This window comes from Ostrinia furnacalis, unplaced genomic scaffold (genome assembly GCF_004193835.3).
Source record: "Ostrinia furnacalis isolate ACB-3 unplaced genomic scaffold, ASM419383v2 OfSCF2054, whole genome shotgun sequence".
Taxonomy (NCBI): Eukaryota; Metazoa; Arthropoda; class Insecta; order Lepidoptera; family Crambidae; genus Ostrinia; species Ostrinia furnacalis.
Genome location: NW_021132293.1, coordinates 261,952 through 286,814, shown reverse-complemented (window position 1 = coordinate 286,814; position 24,863 = coordinate 261,952). Strand labels below are relative to the sequence as shown.

At 37.5% G+C, this 24,863-nt stretch overlaps 1 protein-coding gene across 2 annotated transcripts; it reads right to left on the bottom strand.

The window, feature by feature from the left end:
* Positions 1-558: 558 nt before the first annotated feature.
* Positions 559-23,825, bottom strand: LOC114354562 (chitin synthase chs-2). Of its 2 annotated transcripts, XM_028306990.1 has the most exons (24): positions 23,688-23,825; positions 22,859-22,958; positions 19,205-19,449; positions 18,893-19,059; positions 18,304-18,640; positions 17,961-18,160; positions 15,797-16,112; positions 15,183-15,403; positions 13,810-13,889; positions 13,311-13,462; positions 12,540-12,802; positions 11,149-11,359; positions 10,336-10,536; positions 9,686-9,912; positions 8,432-8,599; positions 7,628-7,933; positions 6,400-6,632; positions 5,650-5,779; positions 5,198-5,350; positions 3,970-4,146; positions 3,192-3,359; positions 2,578-2,800; positions 1,975-2,144; positions 559-749 (listed from the first exon to the last, which is right to left on the bottom strand). In XM_028306990.1, exons 2-24 carry the CDS (start codon positions 22,945-22,947, stop codon positions 621-623), a joined length of 4,566 nt encoding a protein of 1,521 aa, XP_028162791.1. In that variant the 5' UTR covers positions 22,948-22,958; positions 23,688-23,825; the 3' UTR covers positions 559-620. The 2 variants fall into 2 exon arrangements, with proteins under 2 accessions (XP_028162791.1, XP_028162792.1); XM_028306991.1 differs by lacking the exons at positions 17,961-18,160; positions 18,304-18,640; positions 18,893-19,059; ... (1 more) ...; positions 22,859-22,958; positions 23,688-23,825 and adding an exon at positions 16,866-17,098.
* Positions 23,826-24,863: the final 1,038 nt, after the last annotated feature.

Sequence of the window (24,863 nt, the reverse complement as noted above, 5' to 3'; positions counted from 1 at the left end):
AAAACAATCAGATACTCCATCACCGAGAGATAAGTTTCAAAAATTTTATCGAATTGAGACTGTTATCTTAATTTCATTACAAAAAAATATTTTACCTACATAGTTAGTTACTATCTCTAAGATTAGTGACAGCACGGTAGTGACAGGTATTTCGTATAACTGGTATAACGTGGTATAACTTAGATCTGTTTATACTTACTTTATTTCATTTAGATTCACCGCATATCTACATAAATAAACAAATTATACCAAAAATATAAGTGTAAGTGTGCAACTTGCATGCTCGAAGACTACATACATCTGATCGGGCGTCTTTTTAGCACGAAAATACCTTATGCTGTTTTTCTTCGCTTATTTGTATATTCTCTTTCTTCTCTAACTCCACCCAGTTTCTTAAAATCCTTTCTTAGCGGATGCCTACGTCATAACATCTACCTGCATGCCAAATTTCAGCCCGATCCGTCCAGTGGTTTGGGCTGTGCGTTGATAGATCACTCACGTTTGAGTTATTACATTTTAGATATTATAAATACCTACATATAAAAAAATGAAAGAAAGTTTAAATTAAATAGGTTTGATTTATTTACAACAATAACATAAGAATAATAAGTAGTATGTGATCACAAGTCCTGCTTGAACCGCACGCTGGGCCGCGCGCGCGGTCCCTCGTCCTCGTCGCTGTCGAGCGCCGGCTCGTAGCCCTTGTTCAGGAAGCCCAGCGTCGACCGCCGCCCGCCCATCTCATTTAGCTGAAAATAAAGTTTCAATTTTTAGATCTTTGTTTACCCATTTAAAACCACCACGCTACTAACCGCCCTCTGCAATTAAGAGGCTATTGAGTGGTGGAAGTCTACATCGGGACAAAAACACTCAAAAGCACTCATTCAGGGATATAGCAACAAAGTAACTAAGGAACTGCTAAAGTTCAAAAGATACAAAGCCTGTGCAGTGACTAGAATACTGACCGGCCACTGCAAACTAAACAAACATAAATCGAACATGAACATGACCGAGGAAACTCTGTGCAGATTCTGCCATACAGAAGAAGAAACGGCCATGCATGTTCTTTGCTCATGCTTCCCGCTTATGAGCAAAAGAAGTATCCATCTCGGGCGACACATCATGCACCCGGATGAGATAGCAGATATCACGCTCCAAAGAATCTGGAAATTTATAGACTCAACGGGACTAAGCAGTGAACTCTAAAGACAAGGGCTGCCACAATAGATCAAACCTGGTCGAGTTGGCGCAAATAAAGGCCCAAAAACCAATAATAATAAATACCCATTTAAAAACATTCACAATGAAACAAACGTGATGCAGGGTAGGTAGATAGAAAAAAAGCTATGTCCAAGTTTGTTAATAATTCATCTTAGGCTACTCCAGATCTTAGTAGTGATAATTGGCTATCACAACTGGAATAGGGCTCCTGTAAATATCCTAGCATTCATGGCTTCGTCCGGAATCTTCCGAAACCGACCTCCAACTGCCGAAACACAACAATACCTACTGTTAACATTGTTGTTATGGCGGCAGACAGGTAAGATCGTTATCGCTAGCCAGGGAGAATTAAACCAAGCCTTATCGCCAACCAAACCGATCAGAAAATTATGCCCCCACTGAGAATCGAACCCGAGACCTCTGGGTCTGAGTCAGGTGGTCATACTACTAGACCACAGAGTCGGTGCAAACTTTTAGATACTAAAAGCTGTCCAGAGGGCCTAGTGTGAGTTTACATCAAACGCACTCACTAGTGAGCGCGTCAAAAAATGACATTAAATGTATGACGGATTGTACAGCGCCCCTAGCGGGAAAGGTTCAAAAACTAAAATTTTCATATTTTTTTTAAACGCGCTCACTAAAACTCACACTCAGCACACAGAACGCAACGTTTGACCAGTAGTGGCGTAGCAACAAGATGTGGTTACTCTGTGGAAACAAAATAATAAGCGGGTAAATGCAATAAACCCTTACGTTGTTACTCGGTGCATCATAAAGGTAAGCCGAGGTGGATTCCCTCGCCTTCTCCATCTGCGATCGGCGTCGCTCAGCTATGACTGACTCGCGCCGCGTCTGCAGCGCGCGTAGCGTCGCTCGCCGCGTGTTCGCGTTACCGCCCAGCGAAGATAGACGTGATATTATTTCTGAAAATAAAATAAATGGACTGCTTATTAGGTTGTCTTTGTTATAAAAACTGGAACGAGATCATGGCATGACATGACCTCAAAGTAACAAACATGGTCAAAAATATAGTAAGCCTGTCACTATTCCAGCTATATTCGTCCAAGAATCTATGACTAGTAAACAGATTCCCAAGTACAGACAACGTCACGGCAAACGTAGTGTTTTTCATAGTTGACAGTAGTTAAAGGAACATTTGGGCATCGTCGTCGTCACAGTCTCACAGATGAATTTTCGATTCGTCAATTTTTGGTGCATCCATACGTCTTCACGATTCTCATTTGTTTATCGTCTGATTCCAGAATGTTCTCCTAGGTAATGTCATGAATATCCATGACTGCTAGGTCACGTTGCCCACACGTTCTTATAAAAGAAAAACATGTTACAGTATGTTACCTGGCTCGGGGTTCATCATTCGCCGCTTGAAGTTGGTATCCAAATTCATGATGTTAGTCTTGGTTTCTCGCGCGCGCTCTAAATTGTGTAGCGTCTTGCGGCGGGTCACGTGGTTTTCGTCCACGCCCGCCTTGTCCAAGTCGTCCATATTTAACTTCTGCAGGTCTTTGGCTATTTCTATGGCGTTCTTCTCGATGTGAGCGTGTTGTGTGAGCTCGTCCGGCTGTGAAAGTAATGTTAGAATTGACGATAAATAAAAAATAATATAATTGTTTGAGCAATAAATTGATAATATACCTACAATGTATTAGCTATCAAAACGGATATCCTCTCATAGATTTGTTAATATCATGATAGATACCTATGAAAACATTTGTTCTTTGAGTCAATTACGGACTACTAAAAATCTGATTAGGGTCATTCTCAGGGTTCAATTTAATAACTGTTTGCAAAAAAGTTGTGACATGAAATGATTCCAGTCTGACTCGGCGAGGCCTTGACTAAAGTTTTCTATTTCCAGCGTCAGGGCCTAAAGAACCGTTCCAATAACTGACCCATAGTAGCTATTACTGTCACTAGAAACAACAAAGCATGCAAAATCATTGTCCACTTACCCTCTTAGTGAAGTACCAGTTGAGTTGCACAGTGGACAGCAAATGCTTGAGGGTCCCAAGGCGGTGCATCAACATGGCGGTAAACTGAATCAGCATCACCGACCCGAAGAAGATTAAGAACAGAGACCCAATAGGCTCCAGCATTAGGTAGTCGCGGTTCAGGGTCACCTTGAAATGGGCAAATGACACTTTGTTAAATTGAAATCGATAGGTTGAGCACTTTGTAAAGTGGAAATCAGTAATCAGCATATTGTCAAATTGAAATCGGTCAACATTTGTAACAGTAAAATGTAATGGCAAAATCGTTGGTACAGATGAACAGAGATAAATAAAAAAAATACAGATCATAAATTCAAGAGGGTAGGTAATTTATGTGGTATCATTTTCATTTTCTTTTCAATCCTATTTATTTACCGCTTTTACTCTTTACATTACAAAAAACCTCCTCGGGTTGTCCGAAACAAGTGATTTTCGCGCAAATAGGAGTCTTTTGCAAATTGAAATGTTTCTTTTTCTTATAACTGTGTGATGTTCTGGTGAGATCTATCAAAGCAACTAAAGATCACCAAACGATCATAATCTATCTTTTATATCTATAAAAGTGAAAGGTCACTGACTGATTGACTGAATGCTCACTCACTCATCACGAAATCTCAGAAACTACTACTGCTGGAGTCTCAAATTTTGCATGCGAGTTCCTTTTTTGTTAAATTCAACCCCTAAACGGGATCCACGCGTAAGAAGTCGGGCGGCCGCTAATAGGTACTCATATACTCACAAGATTCGCATCCTCGTCGTAACTGATCACCACCTGCTGTCCGAAGGGCCACTTGAAGTGCAGCAAGTCCTGGTTAAGCTGCAGCAGGAAGATGACCAGCACGAACAGCGCGTTGATCATCACGAACGCGAACACCATCATGTCGCGCAGGTTCTTTAGGTCGGTTTTGATGCGGGCCTGAGAGGAAAAATAGGTGTTATAGGTCAAGGGTTCAACTCAGTTAGTGGCAAGGTATGGGAGCGGCACGGGAGGAGTGATTTTGACATATATTACGAGCTAGCCTTCCGCCGGCGGCTTCGCCCGCGTGGAATTTTGTCTGTCACAGAAAAACTTTATCACGCGCGTCCCTGTTTCAAAAACCGGGATAAAAACTATCCTATGTCCTTTCCCGGGACTCAAATTATCTCCATGTCAAAGGACATCATCCACGTTTCATATATTTTTGGTCCAAAATCAAAAGTGCCGGCCAACAAAAAAAAGTGCTGTATTCTGACAGAATACGTCCGCCTTAGCATTTGTTACTATGACACCAAAGCTGTAGCACCACTGTGCGTCGTAGTATTTGAGATCAAAGTCAGTCGTTTCATATATTTTTAGAACTCAAATACTACGATGCACAGTGGTGCTACAGCTTTGGTGCCATAGTAATAAATGCTAAGGCGGACGTATTCTATCAGAATACAGCACTTTTATTTTTTGGCCGGCACTTTTGATTTTGGACCAAAATGGATGATGTCCTTTCATCAAAATCGGTTCAGTGGTTTAGGCGTGAAAGCGAGACAGACAGAGTTACTTTCGCATTTATAATATTAGTATAGATTATTATGACGTAACAGAGCATATAAATCTGAAGTCTCACTGACCGAATCTAAGTTTCCCCCGGGACAAACTTGACCTTCACTGGTTGGTTTTTTATTGGCGGTCAAGCTGTAGATCCTGGTTACACAGGAGTTGCAGCGGTGAGTAAGGGGGAATAATCCCGTTTTAAGTCTTACTGACGTTTTGATTTGCTTAATTACTATTAGTTAGGTAGTTGTCAAAACTATCTCTGAAAGTGGAATCAACACGCTCGTTCCCAGAAATTAAGATAACGACCACAGAGCGTTCATATTTTCACTTTGATTGATTTCAATTAGGAAGTACTATTTAAATGGTAAAACACATTTACACTATCTCAAAAAATACGATAAAATACACATCATCATCTCAAAAATGCTTAGCTAATTACCAGTTCCTCTTTGTTCTCGTCAATGGGCCTCAAGTAGGTGTCAATCAAGTCTTTCCAGAACTCCGTTTCAGCTGTGGTCAGGAAGTCCACTTCTCCCTTTTGAAGGTTGGGGTCCTCTATCCAGAACGGATTGATGAGGTCGTCTCGCTCTTCCTGGACGACAAAAAATAAGCGTTTCTAATAACGTGTGAGAATTTAAATTGTTCTTCGCAGAGGCCTGCACACGTATAAGTCACGCATTGCACGTCACGTGGTAATGTATATCCCATTATTTAATAGGTTGTTGAAAGTAATTATTTACTGAAAATAAAGCATAGTAAGTAGCGTAAATAAAGCATATTGCAATTTTTATAAAGGTTTTTTGTTTCTGGAAAATATGTCAAAGCTCAATTATTATTTTTAATAGTGATAACGATAACTCTCATTAACAAAAAATACATGTTTTTGGCTACCCTCGGTATATCAGCAGACATTTCACTCTCCTCCTCGTCATAGTCAGGGAGCACTGAGAGCGTGTCTCCGCGCAGACCCATAGAGGAGCGGCGGCGGGTCATAGACTCATTCACGTCTGGTGGCGCGCCACTGAAAATAGGACAATGTCTATGAAAAAAGGATAGTACATTTATAAAAAATACGAGCAATTTAGCGAAGGCTCTTATCAAAATAATCAGGTACAATAAATGATAAAGATCCCCTAAATTGTCTAGAAGTTGTCTACCCTTACGTTAAAAATAAAGCAGCGAATAATGTTCCGATAAAATAATCAAATCAAATAACTGTAATAACTGGAGACTGTTGTCTGAGACACAATAGACAGTTTGACACCAAACCCCAATAATTCGAAACCACAACTGTTTTAAAAAGACCCTTCATTCTGGTCTTAAAAACTTAATTTATTTTAAATTACCTGTAAATTACGATTTTTGGTCGCATTGTATTTGAAAAAAGTAGTTTAATTGAGTTGACAAAATAGTGACGTCACTTGCTTGTAGTGCCATACAAAATCTATGGGAGAGTTTCGTTTTGACAGTTTTAAAAAGTACGTCAATTGACTGTGGTGTCAACATGTCTATTAAACTAGGTTCAAGATAAAGTGTAGGTATATCTTCTGCCTAAAGATATACTAAAGACCAAAATGTTAATAAGAACTACGTTCAACCGTGTAAATTAAACTCTAATAACGACCAAAAGAAACAACATACAGTGCTTCCAGCTTCTTCTCAATCTTCTCCATACTATGTGCGATCTGTAGCATATGCAAATCTTCTTTATGGTCCTTGGGGTTGGTGCAGCATAGACAACGGAACAGGCCCGCGACGTTGAATTCCATAGAGCCAGTGGTCTCCTCGCCTCCTTTGCCGAAGAATCGCATGACGCTTTGGGCGTCCATTTTCTCTTTAGCTTCTTCTGCTGCCTTCTTTTCCATCGCCATTTCCTAAAAAATATTGACGTTGTTAATTTACCTGTATATAGGATGCTGTTATAAAGCTATTAGTTGCCTCGAAATAAGTAAAAGAAGTAACATACTTCTATGGTTGCTATTGCTATACAAGTTATATTAGATAATCGCCATGGTTTTCCCAGTTCTTTTATTTTATTGTAGTGCGACTACCCAAATGATTAGCGTTAATTGACTGTGTTATAGATAATAATAATTATTATAAATGAAATGTTAACTAGTGATGTTCATGTTAAAAAAATATCGATATTATTTTCGATCTAATATATCGTAATGTTCTATCGATACTTTGCGATATATCGAACATATATATCGATATTTTTGAAATATCGTAAGTAATTTCCTACTTACTCATATTAAACTAGTTTCTAATATTAAATAGGGAAGGTTGATATTATTAATATGAGTCACAACATCTAGAACAAATCAACTTTATTTATATATCATGCAAATGAAATCAATGGCCATATGACCCAAAAGTGAAAGATTTATAAATCCCAGTATTTCTTCTCTAAGCTTTGCAAAAACAAAATTTTATTGACCCTTTTGGCTTGCAATCTGCTTCTCTGCTGTGTAAGAACCTGTGCGGCTTTTGAGAAAAGTCGTTCAGATGGAAATGAGCTAGCCACCATGGTTAAATATTTAAAAGCCACATTGTATAACGTTGGGAACTGTATTTTATAGTCTGCCCACACTTCTAATGGGTTTTCGTCAATCTACTCACTGGAGTCCTCAAATAAAGCGATAACTCATCTGAAAGACTTTCATTGGTATTATTTGTTTTCCAATTCGTTGAACCAGTTTATTTAAAGGAATAAGCAATTCGATTTTTGGTATATCGGATGAAATATATCGATATTCAATTCGATACTAGGCGTTTCGATAATATCGGATGGAAGCGATATTATCGCGTAATGTATCGATATTTTTTTAGTATCGATTTATATCGCCCACTACTAATGTTAACCAACCTTAGCCGTCTTTTTCTGTGCCACCTCCCGAGTGCCCCACGATACGTTGTTCAGATTGCACAGAGAATAAATGATCAACAACATGTACATGCTGGGAATGGTTATGTAGTACACAGCTATGTACAGCAAGCATATAATCTCCTGGGGATGAAGCGCTGCTGTTATGAAGAACGAGCCGAAAGTCACCACTGTGAAGACACTAGACGGCGCTAGCCAACCGTCCTCGATGATTTGGAGACTGATGCCGACTATCACCAACATCATTATCATGGCGTATGCGCACGTTATGATGTTAGCCAGGAAAAGCTGGAAAGTAAAATGTACATTGAATTCGTCGGCCAAGTTGAGTGGTTTATATGGTGTTCATTTCAAATAATTTTAAATCTCTTCTATAAGTTTGACTATGAAAAGTTTACTTTAAATTAGAAAATAAATTTTATTGGTGTTTAAAGATCAGGCATTAACAAGGTGAATAATGTAAATTAAGTCAGTGCGGCATAAGTAAGTTCAATCTCCGAATACAAAATGTGTTGGTAAGCGCATAAGTCAACAACACCTGGACCAATTTTACTATTTTTTTTAAACTTTCGTTGAAGTCCAAGGATGGTTTTTACGGCAATATTCGAATAATTTCCGGGAAAACCCTAAAAACAGTCCTTTTCTTTTTCCCATACAAACGTTTTACAAAACTTTTCATAGTCAAAAGCTAGTAATGAAATATTATTAAGACATAGGTTGGAGATATCTCGATGTTTTTCCTTATCATGAAACAATACCGTTAATTATCATGATTATTAGAATTACCTGAGTCTCAGATTTGCAAGTCATGCAGACGATGATGAAAATGGCGATCGGCACCAAGTTAAGAAACAGCGCGTGGATGTTACTGAGCCCGGTGATGGCGTTGATGGCGCCCACCATCATCAGGAAGATGGTGCCCGGCCCGAGGACTGTTCCTATCATCAACATAGACTGGAAACAAATTCAAATTGCATCGAATTAATACTTTTCTTTCTTTTTTTCTTTCAAATTATTAGTAGCTGGATCGTATCTTTTTACTCAATCCATCAACATAGAATGAAAACAATGACATTCGTTTTAGGTTAGACGCAAAAATTTGCGCGGGTGCACAGGGGTGTCTGTAAGTAATAGCACAGAATAATAATAAGTACTACGTACAGAAGTTTTACTTCGCGAAAGTATTTAAATAAATGTATGCTCAATGTCATTAACAATATGGTGTAATTTAGCTTGTCTCAAGAGTCAAGCAAGTTTGTCAGAAGTTTTGTTGACAAACGTCAGTGATCGGTACTGCGCCGAAGCTATAGGGCTGACTTCGGTAAAATGATGTGACGTGAGGTGCCAATCTGCAGAAAATGGCGGAGGAAATACATGATTTAGCATGAATTATCATGAATAATATTAACTACTTATTTACCTCTCAGTGTCTTCAGGCAACTTAAAAAAGTACATTCTGTGTTTTTATTATTATTTAGGCAGTTAAATACTGCACAGTATTTAGTACACCATTTTCTTTATTTTTTTCCATCATACACAAGAATACGCGTGCGTGAGTCAATGTTCGCTCGTATGTGAGGCCTTGTCGAATAGTACTCTTGTAGGGGGCAATCGTGCGTGTTTTGTTTTCGATGTAAACTCGCGGAGATGAACAGGCCTGGTAATAGTAAGATCAGCGCAGAGTGGCGCGGATGCGTGAGACGGGTTTCTCACACGTATAGTTATTGCAATTCACGAAAGCGAAAGCTGTACATGTGTGGTGGCTCGCTACTGTTCGTTTTTGAAAAGTTTTGACAGACATTACACTATCGTTATGTGCATGTAGTACACACACAAGTAAAGCTCACTCGCCTTCGTGAGTTGCGAGAACTATACTGTTCATACTATTTTTCGAGCCTATACTCATATTGCACATTATAGGAGTCCAAGACCTAATATCGAATTAATCTTTTTGTAGACATGCACTACTAATTTTCTCCATATTTGTGTTACTGTCACAACAACAGACATCAAAATCAAAGACAAGAAATCGAATCTCACCTGATACATAATATACAGCGTGGAAATGTTGTCATTCACTTTGACGGTTCGTTTGGAGTCGGCCAACAGATCTAAGATGTTGGCCATGGTAGACGGCACCCATCGGCGGCGCTGGTTGAAGAACTCATCGAATCTTTCAGGACAGTGAGTGTACGCGTCCGACGCGGCCGAGTATTCTACTCTGTACCCTCTTTGGAGTAGCAGCGTGCATAACCAACGGTCTTCCCCTGATGATAGAATTAAAAGATAAGCTAAGGCATCCTAATTCGTTGTGATAAGTGCTATTTTCGAAAAAAAATGTACAGTTTGATGTGCTCTCGTACGTACTATCGACAGAACATGACTACATTTTATTTTTGTAGAAAAATTGCACCTAGTTTTACCAGATTACCTACCTATATTTTTTCGGAAAGAAAATATACATATTGTAGAACAAATTCTTTTTGAGAACACTAACAGTTGTCAAATACATACCGACTCAGTAACGTATGTTTTAATTTAGATTACGGCTTACGATAGTGTGAACATGCACTATTTTTGTTTACTGATTGTTGGTTAATTTTTGATAATTTTAAAGTAAGCTAAGTTTTTGTAACGGAATTATTTTATTTTACTTCAAGAGAAACTAGCTTACTACTTTTTATACACACCTTGATCGTACTGCACGTAATGCCTCGCCTCGTGTGACGTCAGCGTGTAGCGTTTCATGACGTTGTCATCCATCAGCGCTTTGCCTCTAAATAGAGAGAAGCAGCCGGGGCTACACAGTACGCAGCCGATCATGTGTTCTGTCGCCTTTTGCAGCCAATGACCGATGGCGTATTCAAACATCTGGTACCACGCCATGAAACCTAGAAGTGTTTAAAAGCATTAGTTTCGAGCAGCAGATATTATTTTGTGAGATTTATCTTACTATCATACTTTAACTTACTTAAAGTATGATAGTGAATATCATACTTTAAGTATAACAAACTTCAAATGTCTGTCAAACTCCATACAAATACACCGGTTAAAGTTATAGTTACGGTTAAAGTTAAGGTAATGCAACTCAGCCAGTGACTTGCATACTGAATTGGCAGTGACTCGACGTGAGCGATGCGACGAGTAGTTTCAATTATAAACTTTATGTGCAATATCAAGAAATACAAATAGTCGAAGAGTGTAATCTCGCTGCAAACCACTGCCGGCCTCCACTTGCTCACCGCGTCGCTGCTATTTCAGTGTGAATTGAGCCTTACAATAAGGGTTATCATTTAAGCGCACCTAGTGTGCGCTAAAATAATTATTGACGTTACTTCAGTATTTTCCCTTTCTAGTGGCTATCTAGTGGCTAGAGGACTATCGCATTTGCACTCACCATGATGGCGCCTCTGTAGAGTCCTGTCACTCGCCAGTAGTGCCAACTGTTAATTATAAAAGCTACAGCCCTCATTAGAGCGCAGCTAGGCTCTGCTAACACTTACCAGATCCCACCGGGTGAATACGCCCACAAGCAGCTCCTAAGTTCTTGTTCTTCTTCATCAGATCGATCAGCAGCGTCACGGCCGAAGGCTTGAAATCGATGTCGCCGTCGAGGGCAAGAAGGTAAGTGTTCTCCGCGATCACTTCTTTGCGGTCTACGTTTAGAGGCAGGTCCATGAGCCGGTGACCAAGGAAGTAGTACATGTACATTACCTGCACAAAATATTAAGAAATCCTTAAAAACTTCAAATATTAACCAAACGATATCGACTATGCCGTGTAGTTCCAGGACAATAGAATAACGTTAGTTACGAATAAGCGTTGTCAGTTTGTTTATTTAGTTAGTGTTAAGTTTTTATTCATTTTTATTTATAGTTTTAAGTTTTTATTTATAAAGCATTTGTATTTAATAATAGTAGGTTAAGATTCATTATAATAATTGTGTAGTATATGTAAATAATAAATAAGTTAAGTTTATGTGGATTGTATACGTTACAACATCCCTATCCTTACGGTGGATATCTCAAAGGGACAAATATGCAAACATCCCGGCCAGCGTGATAAGTGTAAGCTAAATACTCAATTTGCCTCGCTCTCGTAATTAGAGACGGTCGTCCTGCAGTGGACTCAAGATGATCAATAATGATAATTGAATAATTATTATGACGATATTGAACTAAGGTGGTGAGACTGGTCTATCACCAAGGTGATCAAAGTGCACTCTAAGAGACACCTTGGTGTCCTTTGATCACCTAGGTGATCTTATCCATGTGTGATCAAAGGACACCAGTGTCGCCTGGACTCCACTTTGATCACCTGGGTGATCAAATTCAGGTGATCCAAGTGGAATAGACCGATAAGTGATGATCAATAAAAAACCGAATCAAAACAAATCTAATGTGGATTAAAAGATTATCTGTCAAATTAGGCAAAAACAACCCATTAATAATTATAATTAAATCACATAAGTAATCGTAAACTATTGGCGACTAGAAAGATAACAAATAAACATATTTTTATTTACAACATGTGAAATAATTCATTGAAGATAGTGATTTTAGTAAAAAATACAATAATTCTTGTTACCATAACATGTGCCAATTATACATCACAAATACGATTTATCTTTATTTAGGGATTATCCGCCTTTAAGCGTCAAGATTAACGAAGTACTATTGTGGCCTAGAAAATTATCAATATAGGTGACTAAGATTAATGTGTGATTATATTATAATATTAATTTAACCAAAAATGACAGTGGATCTAAAACTGGAATTGAAATCGGATAATGTCCTATTTTTAATATAATACAAAGCAGAATAAAATGTTGTAACTTTTGTTCATAGATTCAGCAACTTGAAGATTCAGATTTACAGCTGTTAAAAGGGCATACCTGAGACCATCGTTTTCGGTGTCTAATCTTGGATTTATCCTTCAAATGGCAGATCAACTTATTCTTCCCTGGTAAGGTCCACACCAGCCTACCACCATACGGTGTGGGGTATTTCTTTGGTGGCCTCAGTCGGACGTTTGCAAGGTGAACCTCGGACGCAGCCTCGTCTATTGTGTCTACTAAACATTTGACGAACCGGTTCACTTGAGAGTCTTCTGCGCTATGGTCTGACACTTCGAAAGCGTCGTCCATGAATATGTGAGCTAAAACAATAGTCAAGTTTTGAATTTACAGACCACGCCTGTGTTGAACTCAGTGACTTCGTTTTAGACAGTTTTGACTTGACTTATGGTCCTATGTCCCCTAGATGGGGCAAAGGGCGTCCACAACAGTCCTCCATCGCGTTCGGTCTTGAGCTGCTGTTACATTTGAGATGATTTTGCGACAAAAAAGTAGCCTGATGTGCTGTCAACAGCATTTTCATATGAAGCTGTTGTTTGAATTTTTTTTTTAAGTAGTTTCATACAAAACTTTAGTTTCTTCAAATTCATCTATCTGTATAAACTGTATTGTATAATACTGTCGAAAAAATTATATCGATAAGTAACATCCAGTTCTGGACTATGAGGGCTACCAGATGGCGCCACTGTCAAGTGACAGGTCTTTACTCGTTATTGGCGCCAATAGCCAAGTGACAAGACCTTTATCGACAGGTTATCCTGAAAGTCAGTTGGCAAACTGGTGAACGAGAAACCTCATAAAAAAACTTACATTCCAACTCATAATAATCAGGATCGACGATGCCCCAGTACTTTTGGGCGACGCGCCGCGCACTTTGATCTTCGTCCAGTCGGAAGATAGACTTCAAGAACTCAATCATCTCATCCTTCGTCTCGTGCCACATGGTCGCGCAGATGTAAATCCTACGAAGTAGTCGAACTATTAATACAGGATGTTTAAAAGACAGCTTAAAAATCAAGGCAAATGCATATAATGTGTGGTAACTAGGCATGGAACATTTCATGTATAGCAAGATTTATTCTTAAGTCGATATCCTGTACCTATCTTATTGAAGTTACCTTGTTGTGTTTATTATTACTGACGGGATTGCTACCATGTACCTTAATTTTCAGTTACTCCGTGACCATGGCTCTTGCAACAGTGCCGAAATATCGGAAACTACTCAAAATTAAGGTACATAATATTATGTTAGCAATCCCGTCAGTTATAATAATTATGATAGTGACCATGAAAGTTTAAAACAATATACCTTGTTGTGTGATCAGAAGGTTTTGTGTCCTTGACCTGGTCCATACTATTTAATGAAACATTGTCCCCTTCAGATTTATCCTGTAAACATTTTTACTGTCATTAAAAACATTGTTTAGTGGGTAATACATAGGAAAACGGATGATATGAGCTTGAAATTCTTTAGTTGTTGCTAGCTGCACTACTAGATATGATAGCTTTATCGTTTTAGCTTTGGAAGTCATTTCTCCAGCTACCCTGTATTACGTATTCATATTTATAAACGTGATTAAAATAAGATACGAGTGAATATATTTAATATGCATTTATTATCACGGGTCGTAAACATGCATGATTATTGTTAGGGTTTTGATAAGCATACTTGTCTTATCTATAAATAAAATACCCGCGAATAATCACCTTACATAGATACGGATACTACGTACCTACTGTGCATTGACTTATTAGAAGTTGAATGGTCAATGTGTACTGCGTAGAAATCTAGATAGAGAAGTATCTTCTAATTAGATGATTTAGGATTAAAATTGATTTCATACTATACTTAATACCTTTTATGTTTATGAGCCAAAAACAAATAAGATTTATGCATGTTCATGATAGTTAATATAAGTTTCATGAAAAATGAGTTAAAATACTATACGTTGTTATTTTAAGTTAATCATCAGCACATCACTTCGATATTTTGAAAGATATAGCTACCAAATGTATTTAAAAGATAACATAGTAAATCAGATAAAACACAGTTCCTCAGAATTTCTATATTTCTATTATTGTATGGAATATAAAATATTTTAAAACGGAAGCAATGAATATTACTCGCTTATCTTATCTAATTTATCTTTCTATAAGTTTAAATCACGGAACCATGCCCAAGTTGTTTATTAGTACCAATATTAATGCGTAGGTTAGCGGTAGGGTTAAGATACGCAACTATTCAGTAATAAGATGCAAGAACATTTTCACAAGGTTAATCATACGTAAATAAGTCCACTTATCCAGATAATTTGTATTTCATTATATTGCAATAATCAATTTGATAAATCTATGTGATATACGTATATATATGGAGAACTAAGACACAGGCAAACAATTTCGCTTAGTTTAGGTATTTAAATTTTACCTTCGCACACTAACCTTAATTGAACTGAATCCAAATGTCTCTAGCCTAAGTTTTTATTCGTTCGTTCNGTTCGTTTGTTCGTTTCAGCCGAAAGACGTCCACTGCTGGACAAAGGCCTCCCCCAAGGATTTCCACAACTTCTTTGTGTCTTATTCTTATCTATCCATCCTCACAAACTTTCGCGTTTCACCATTTGACTAATGAAAGCTCTAATAACCCAGATATTAGGAACTTATCTGTCAGATCTACTTTACCTCTAGCTGCATATCCATGTAATCATCCTTGGTCCTGTTCATCAGCAGCGACTGGTCAATAAGCGGTCCGGAGTACCAGGGCTTCGAAAACAGCTTTTCAGTGGCGGCCAGACGCTCGCAGCGCGGCTGCCATGCGTGTACGCATACCCACGCCTGGGATAGTAACCATAGCACCCATACCCAGGCCATCTCGCGGCCCACGTAGTCTTTTAGGAAATACACTGAAAATATGATGTTAGAATAGGTTAATTTTTGTAGCGTAGATATAAATAACACAAACTTATTTAGCTTAACACGAGGGGCTAACGGGACTATTAGTAATTTGTGCAATACAAATTGCTAATAATCTAAAAAAAAATAGATACCAAAAATAGCGTATCATATATCATGTGTGTCTTACTATGGAAAAAATCTAATGCGAGGTTTAGACTAGCAATAAAACTTGCAGAAGTTGACTTCCGCGAGCTATTTACCACTGTGTAAATAGCTGTGGCAAGCCAACATCTGCAAGATTTACATAGGGGTGAGAAGTTAACTTCCCAAGTTTTATAGCGAGGTTTAGGGCCAGATTCATCGAGTTGTATCATTGTGAACAAACAATAGGGGGTACAAACCTGGTGGTATTTCGAAGAACAGGTAGTCTGGTATGGTGTTGCTGAACTCACAAGGATTTGCGTTCCTCATCCCACAGAATACAATCAAAAGATTTACTGTCAATGGACCAACTAAACTGAGGGCAAATGTAAAGCTGAAATTCTGAATTAATATCTTGCAGGCCAGCTTTGCGCTGCCGAAACAGAAATAGGCTGAGCCGACTTGTATTAATGCGACCCAAAGAGAGGTAGCCCAAAATGAAGGCAAGATGTAGGTGTCACCCATTATGGAATAGTCAAACAGACCATTGTATATGTCGTTTATGATAACTTGAATCTGAAAAGAATGTTTGTGTTATAATGGCTAATGAGTGACAAAATTTCAAGACTGAAAACGTATTTACTAGACTACGCATTGAAGTAATAAAATCAGTCAAGATTGTGTTCAAATATCTGCTTATAAGTAGTTAAATAAATAAAAAATAACATGCATGCATACTAATAAAACGCGACAGCAGCACAAGAGCGCAGAATAATAAGGTGCGTCATTTGTTTCGCGTTCCTGAGTTGTTGCATATGTTACGGTTAATGTGATAAATTGAAAATTATTAATAATAACCGGTTATTATGAATAATTACCGACAGTCGCGGTAAAAGTGATAAATTAATCACATTTAACAGTAATTATTTAATAATTCAACCTTAGTACTAAAAAATTTCATAAAAGAGAACAACATCTTGTGTACGTGCTCGTGTACAGCCAAACTTTTGAACGTTTTGATATCATATATTAATATAATTTGGCATAATGAGTTTGGAATGTTTCTTGCATAATATTACTTTTCCATGATGCCTATAACATAATGTTTTGATTTAAAGTGAAAAATTGGTTAAGGTGCGGCGGGGTTGGCCCTTGGGCCACCCCTAAGCCGCCTATTTAGTTTTATACACACATAAATGACCTCATATTAATCACATTTACCAAATCATTCGGTAATTATTCATAATAACCGCCGATTATTCATAATTTTCACATTTATCACTTTGACCGTAACACATACATATTTAAAAAATACTAAAGCGAACTTACTTCGTAAACTGTGTAATTGCGTTCGCCAAACGTTTCTCCAGCGTATGTGAAAAAAGTGAACGGATCGTCATCCTGTATGTGCAACGAAATCAGCACGCAAGCCATGAAAACTACTACTTTCCATAGAGATAAAATTCTTAACGTGTAGTACCGTGCTTTTTTCATCGCATCTCTTAGTTCTACCAATGTAACCATAATCCCTGCAATTAAATATAAGTAGGGTAAACCGTATAGCTATTGCCCACTTAAAGATTTCAAACACATTGAGATGAAAAATTAAAGAAAGTATTTTAATTATCGACCATTTATGACTTTTTTCTTATAACTCAATAAACTGTTAAACAGAATATTAACAGTTTTTAGTTAAAACTTACGTAACTTAGAAAATATTGATATAAATTTAAAATCCTCCAAAAAGTACAGTCATTGCCCATTACTTACACTAATTGCCCACATCAAAGCACAGTAATTGCCCAGTATCTTAAAACAAAATAATCAATTTTAAAATGACAAAATAGGCTTTAAATAAACAAAACAAAACATTAAACTTAAATTCTAGTAATACAGATTGCCTGGTGGCATTTTTGTTAGATAAAATTATAACTACTTAATCATTTAAAAATCTTTCTTGTTGTTTTAATATTTCACTATTTGGATAAACACAATATTCTACGAAGTGATGAACAATCTTTTTAAAAATGTAAGAGAAATATTGTCACTTTTTGTTTTAAGGCGTTTTTCGTATTACTTTATTGTGACTTATCTTATGGTTTTGGAGTAAAAGCGTCTTTATGCTAAAAATGACGTTTTTCAACACAGAGTTTACATAACTATCACGGCGTGCCCGTCCAGATCCCGTCACTACTAAAAACGTGTCAGTGTTACTCACAACAAATGCCGGTTTTCCCATTAAACTCCATAACGACACTAGTGATATCTGCCGAACTATTTGAGCTTTAAGCGTGGGATTTTTACAGCATGCACTTTTCGCGGAGCGCTGATAGATGGCGTTGTTAACTCAATTTCTCCAAATTTCGTATAGTGACGGTTTGATTATGAACGTGCGATATTTAAAAAATAATAAAGCGAACTTACTTCGTAAACTGTGTAATTGCGTTCGCCAAACGTTTCTCCAGCGTATGTGAAGAAAGTGAACGGATCGTCATCCTGTATGTGCAACGAAATCAGCACGCAAGCCATGAAAACCACTACTTTCCATAGAGATAAAATTCTTAACGTGTAGTACCGTGCTTTTTTCATCGCATCTCTTAGTTCTACCAATGTAACCATAATCCCTGCAATTAGATATAAGTACATACTTCAGTTTATCATCAGACAGATCTTTACATCTTTTTCTTTCAAATAAAGTATACTTATTCTATTCTATCACACTTCGACCATAAAAATATCATATTATTCAATATAATTTATTACCTACCTGAAGAATGTTTGTCCACCGGTCCCACAAAGTTCTCCCAAAAGCCAAGAGATATAAGCACGCTTGCAATAGGAATACACCACAGTATCGGTTTGTTGTCCTCTAGCAATGGCCAAACAACAAAGGCCGTAGCTTGCGCCGATATTGCCAGAATATCCAAACACAGCCACAGGAAGAATCGAGGGTGCGTGCGATCTCTCATAAAGATATTTAGAAGACCAGGGATGAAGCATAGAGCGTTCATCAACATGGCTCCCTTTACCACATCCAGTTCGGGTAGGATGAAGAGCATTAGCATGGCAATTCCAATGGTTTGACATGTTTCAACTACGAAAGCCTGGAAGTAAACAAAAGAGAATAAGAGAACCTATTTATACCTGCCTCTTTGACCACTGGGCCACACACATCGCGATAAAATCCGGGCGACAGTGGAGCGAAGTCTTGCGACTTTGCAAAGAAGCACCGAAGTATACGCGAATACTTGACTACAAATAGAAATAGCGCGAATCTTAGGGTTACCGCAATGTCTGTAGCCCAGGGGCGATACAAAGAAATAAAATTAAATGGTGTCTTAAAAATACGGCCTTACCGCTAAAAATTGCATGATTGTGGGCGTCACAGTTGTCTTAAAGAAACATATCCTGGCTGATCGGAGGAAAACCCCAACTTCTGGTATGCCAAATACTATCACAGCTGCCCATAGCCATGAGATGCGTTCTTCCAAGGAGTGAACTGTTATGAATTGTTGATCTAATGCTGTAAAAAATATAAATTATGATGAGCTGTAAACCATAGAATCTAATAACTAGCAATTTAACAGTCTTACAGTCCATATACTACAAACAAAATAGACCAAGGCCTCCGTTTGTAGATAGCGAATGTGTTAAGAGGCTAAACGTACCTATCGCTCTGTTACAATGTATAATCTCTCTGCCCTTTTTGAGCTGTGACGTGATGAAGAGCAGGGTGCCTTTACAAATGACCGCAGACCCGAGCACTGCGAGGAAGACCACGATATACGCCAACAGTTTTAAGATCTTCACGCTAGTGTCGACCCATTCTGTTGATATCATGGAACCGCTCTCCTTTTTGACCGGGATCTCGCGGAAGAGATTCCATCCTTTCGTTTCTTGGGCTGTTCGCTGACTGTAAGAACATTTTGTAATTAATTAGAAGCGTTAGAACTAGAGATGAAACGGATATCCGGTAACTATCCGGTAGGCCGGATATCCGGCCTAAATTTACTATCCGGCCGGATACCGGATAGTAACTCACTATCCGGCCGGATACCGGATATTAAAAAACTACGACAATTTCCTATTAATAAAATAAAATACATTAATATTTAAGGTAAACGTCAATAAAATGGCTTATAATAATGACGGCTTTTATTTTAAGTCCAAAAAGCTACAAAAAGTCATATTAAGACCTTTAAAAAAACTAATTTCTTTTTCTGGGCTTATTCACTCTAATGACGAATACATAAATAGTAAATATCTGTTATTAAGTTGAAATATTGCGAAATAAAATAGGCGATCTTTTTTTCACTGATGGTCTGATGGACTAATTTAATTTTCGCTATTCAATCACACACTCACGATGGCAACCGAAATCGCCCGAATTGATCTGCCCCCTAGACAAGTGGCAAAATCTGACATTCTAATCGGACTGATTCGATTTTCGAAAAGTGTGACTAGTCTAGTTTACTAATAGACCCACTGATCGCGTACGAAGCACCGGTGCGGCGCTAAACTCGTCACGACATGCAAAGAGACAATGGGCTAACTATCCGGCCGCCGGATATCCGGCTATCCGGCCTAGCAGCTGGCCGGATAACCGGTGTCCGGTATCCGGCCAAACAACTATCCGTTTCATCTCTAGTTAGAATTTTTATGAAGTTTTAAGTTGTTGGGGGGTTTATTTTAAATAATCACAACTTTAAGTACCTCTAAGCCTCTATCCTAACTTTTTTCACACCTATGTATACCAAAGGGTACTTAATTATAACAAAATAGATAGCACTCAAGTAGGTAAACACGTCATTTATTTTACATGTTTACACTAGGTAAAGTGCCCTCTTAACAACACAAAGCATTCATTATGGATGCAATGTGTGCTAACTAGACTAATAGACTCTGGTGATAACAAAAACATATAAAACATCAAAATAAATATTTTACTCAATGTTTCCCAGTTCTTATTTTTTATTGTAAAACTATCTTGTGACGAAGTAAATTTCAATCAAATTGCATTATTGCACAAGTTATAATGGCCGCATTCTTTCTTTCCATGCTATAATATTAATGACTCATTGTTAAATCCATGTTATCTATAACGGTATGTTGATTGTAATCAAAAATATACCTTAATGTTTGAAAACGTACATTTATTTAACAAGTAAGTACCTACAAAGTATTTTTTTCGCCCAACTTAAATAATTCTTTTTTCTGTGTATAAGTAGGTATCCAATGGCGAGTATTTTAGAGCTCCCCTCCCCGCGCTTAGTATTCATAAACAAGCGCCCACTACGCTAGACATAATCTCTTATAATATACGAAGGTAGATAGATAAATACTTCTTATTATACCTACAAGCATTCGTTTTCGAAATCGTTATCTTACTCAAGTAGAGCTTAATTCGGTAAATTAAGGNACTGACACAAATCTATATATATAAAAGAAAGTCGTGTTAGTTACTTCGCTTATAACTCAAGAACGGCTGAACCGATTTAGCTGAAAATTGTCAGGGAGGTAGTTTAGAGCCAGGAGAAGGACATAGGATACTTTTTATCCCGTTCGAAATAAAAAAAAGTATGCTTATTTATTGCCATTAAGGCGGAACAAAGTTCGCCGGGTCAGCTAGTAAATAATAAAAAATACTGTCTAAGGTCTGTAGCTAAAGGTCTAAGCTGTAAGATAGAAGAATCTTCTAGCCAAAAAGATGGCAGATGCAGCAGATGTCAACGGATTTAAAACTGGAGTTGATGTGACTCCTTGTAGACTTGAGTGTCTAGAGCGTCCCTTCCTCCACCATGCGTAAGAATTTTCACAAAAATACTGTCTAAGGTCTGTAGCTAAAGGTCTAAGCCGTAAGATAGAAGAATCTTATAGCCAAAAACATGGCAGATGCAGCAGATATCAACGGATTTAAAACTGGAGTTCATGTGTATCCTTGTAGTTTTGAGTCTCTAGAGCAGTGGTTCTTAACCTTTAAGTCATGAGGGACCATTTTACCAAATTTCTGTCTTGTCAGGGACCACCTCATAATCGGTCAAAACCAGTTTGACTGCAAAAATCAGTTAAAAGTGGTTTTGACCAAGGTGTGCAAGTGCACATCGTGGACCACTTGGAATGCCTCCAGGGACCACCAGTGGTCCGCGGACCACCGGTTAAGAACCACTGCTCTAGAGCGTCCCTTCCTCCACCATGCGTAAGAATGTTTCAAAAATACTGTCTAAGGTCTTTAGCTAAAGGTCTAAGCTGCAAGATAAAAGAATATTCTAGCCAATAACTTTAAAACTATAATTTGAACGAATTTTGCTATTAGTGGACAAATTTCTGCTCACGATGGACTAATTATCTGCTATACTCTCGACTCTCTAAAGCATAACATTTATAAAAATTTTGCTGCGGTAATGCACTCCAGGTAACAGTGTGTGATGCTCATTGCTCATAGTGATTTTCGATACAGAGCCCCGTACATACGTTATACATAAATTATGGAAAGAAAACACCCAGACCAATACAAACAAATATGGTATGCAATTTTAGTATGATATTTTTATTTATTAATAAACAAAAAGACTGAACAAAATTGATGCGTGTACTGATTAATGTAATTAACCACATGCAAAGCTTTGTGAATTGCAACAACTATAATTTATTATCCAAGCTCTAAATAATCGCTACTACGAGTAACTGATCATAAAATGTTTTTCCAATCGCTCAAGCTCCCGAGGATCTACCGATAGGTCGGGTGACGTAATCTTGAAATTCTTTTAGCCGGAGCGGAACTTCCGGATGGTCGGGTGACGCCACGCCTCTTTGAACCGTGTTTACTTTGGCAGTTGTGGTATCTTAAATAAAACACTGGTATATGTTCACTGTGTAAGCTAGTGCAAGCACTGACGTCCGTCCCGTGTGGCGGCTCGACTACGATTGAGCCCCCGCCGCGCCGTACTAGTCAGTGTTGCCATAGCGCACACACTTTATTTGTGTAGTAGTACACCACAGCAGTTATATTCTATATTTATTCGATTCTAAAATATATTCCCAAAAATTTTGAAAGTTGTTTTAATTTGTATCACTTGGATATGATTTGTATTAGAAAGTGCTGTGAGTGTGACGCTTGAACGGAATGAAGTCAACCTAACCTAACCAACTGCGTATTTCTAAACTGCGTATTTCTATACTGTGTAGCCGCGAGAGCTCTTTGGCGCGCTGTCTTCGGCGAAGTATTGCGCGCGCAGATTTTGACAGCGCTAAATACCTACTTTAGCAGAAATACCAAGCCTTAAATCCGGTAAAAAAAAGTAAATAAACAACATTTAACATACTCGGGGTCGTCGAAATCGTCGTACAATGGAGTAATTTCAGTATCGGATTCATCGCTGTCACGAGATAGCTTTTTCCCTGAAGAACTCATCTTTTCCGTGTCTGAAATGTTAAAGCATATAATTTTTCCATCATTTTATATTTCAAATAATACTGTTAAACATTTTCTATGGCATCCAATTCGAATGTACTAACATTTACGGCAGGAAGTCTCTAGCTATAGTTCAGGATCTTAAATTACGTATAGGTCGCGCAGCAAGAGTTGAGGCGATCAACACAAGCAAAGATTTGTATTAGTATTACGCTGGTCACGCTGACGTCTTGCGCATTCAAATTGATTTGTACGTTCTGGTTCTGTAGTCAAATATTACATCAGTGTGTATGTAAGTACTTGCTCTACTTTCGTTGCGCGACCTATACCAAAAATTAGACGTAGGTAAGGTGTATAATGCGACTTTATAGATTTTAACTAAAGAACGACTGTTACATTATTTAGAGTCCTGTTGATCGACCTTGCCTCAACTTTCGTTGCGCGACCTATGCCAAAAATTAGACGTAAGTAAGGTGTATTATAATGCGACTTTATAGATTTTAACTGTAGAACGACTGTTACAATATTATTTAGTCCTGTTGATCGATACTTGCCTCAACTTTCGTTGCGCGACCTATACCAAAAATTAGACGTAAGTAAGGTGTATTATAATGCGACTTTATAGATTTTAACTGTAGAACGACTGTTACATTATTTAGTCCTGTTGATCGATCCTTGCGCTAACTTCTTCGCATAAAACCTTTTTTTTTACTTCACCTAGGAACCAAATAAATGCTTACCTTAGAATATGAGTTCCTTATTTGTGCACAAATCACCATAGCCACATAAATCACTGTTCCATCAAATTGCGAACTTAGCCACTATCTATTAATTATTCAGGTACTATCGGCAAGACGTCCTTTTGTATAATAATGCATTATTACTTTCAAGTACTTTACTTGAAAATAATTATCATATCAGTCTTTCGTCATTGCCGTATCAGTTTGATTACCAAGTAATCTTCAATCAGGGATTATCTTGACCGTGATTTTTGCATTAAATGGCGGCATTTGCTTTATTTTCTAATTGATGAAGACAACATAATTATTTACTTTTTTATTTCAACATTCAATAAAATTATGTACTATTTTGACCTTTATGGCCTTCTACTTACAATCAAAAATATAATAAAGTAACATCATCTGCCAAACCATACTACGATATTTCCTCAGTTTAAGCACGATTCTACTTCTAACGAAAGGAGACGTGAACCTCGAACCACTAAAGTATTCGGGGATTTAAAAAAAATCCCTTATATCTTTATTTTTTCTTATCAACGTAATTTGAGGCTAATCTTTATCCATTAATCCTATTGTGATATACGGGTATCCCCGAAATTGGAATCGTTTTAAAGCTAAATTGCAAGGAAATGCAAAAGGAAAATGTATGTTTACTAATTAACTGAAATTGGTTTAGTATTAGTAAATAATAGAACGTTATGTAGGTATTTAAAATTATATTCCAATTAATATAAATAATCTTAAATAGTCATACATGTAAAATACTGATTAAAGTACATTTCAATTCAAAATAGTAGAAAATTATCCCTGCTACCACGTAATTCAGGACAGATTTTTGATCGCCAGATAACTTTTATCGGCAGGCTTACTTTGAGTCTTTGACATACTTTGTGTTTTTTTTATTAAAAAAATATGTAAAAGTTTAATTCATTCACTGTCACAGGAGAGTGAATAGCGCTGTACGCAGTGCAATGTTCAGTAGAACATAACTTAATTATTTATTTATTTGTTTATTTTATAGAAACCAACAGCGATACATTGAAAATGTTAGTTATAAGATTTAGACTGATAGTATATCCAATGAAAGGTTTCCCTTTTTATAAAAGTACATTTAAATTTTAATTCCTCTGATAAAACTTATCTGTCGATTGAAACATTTTCTCTAAGCCTAGGCGC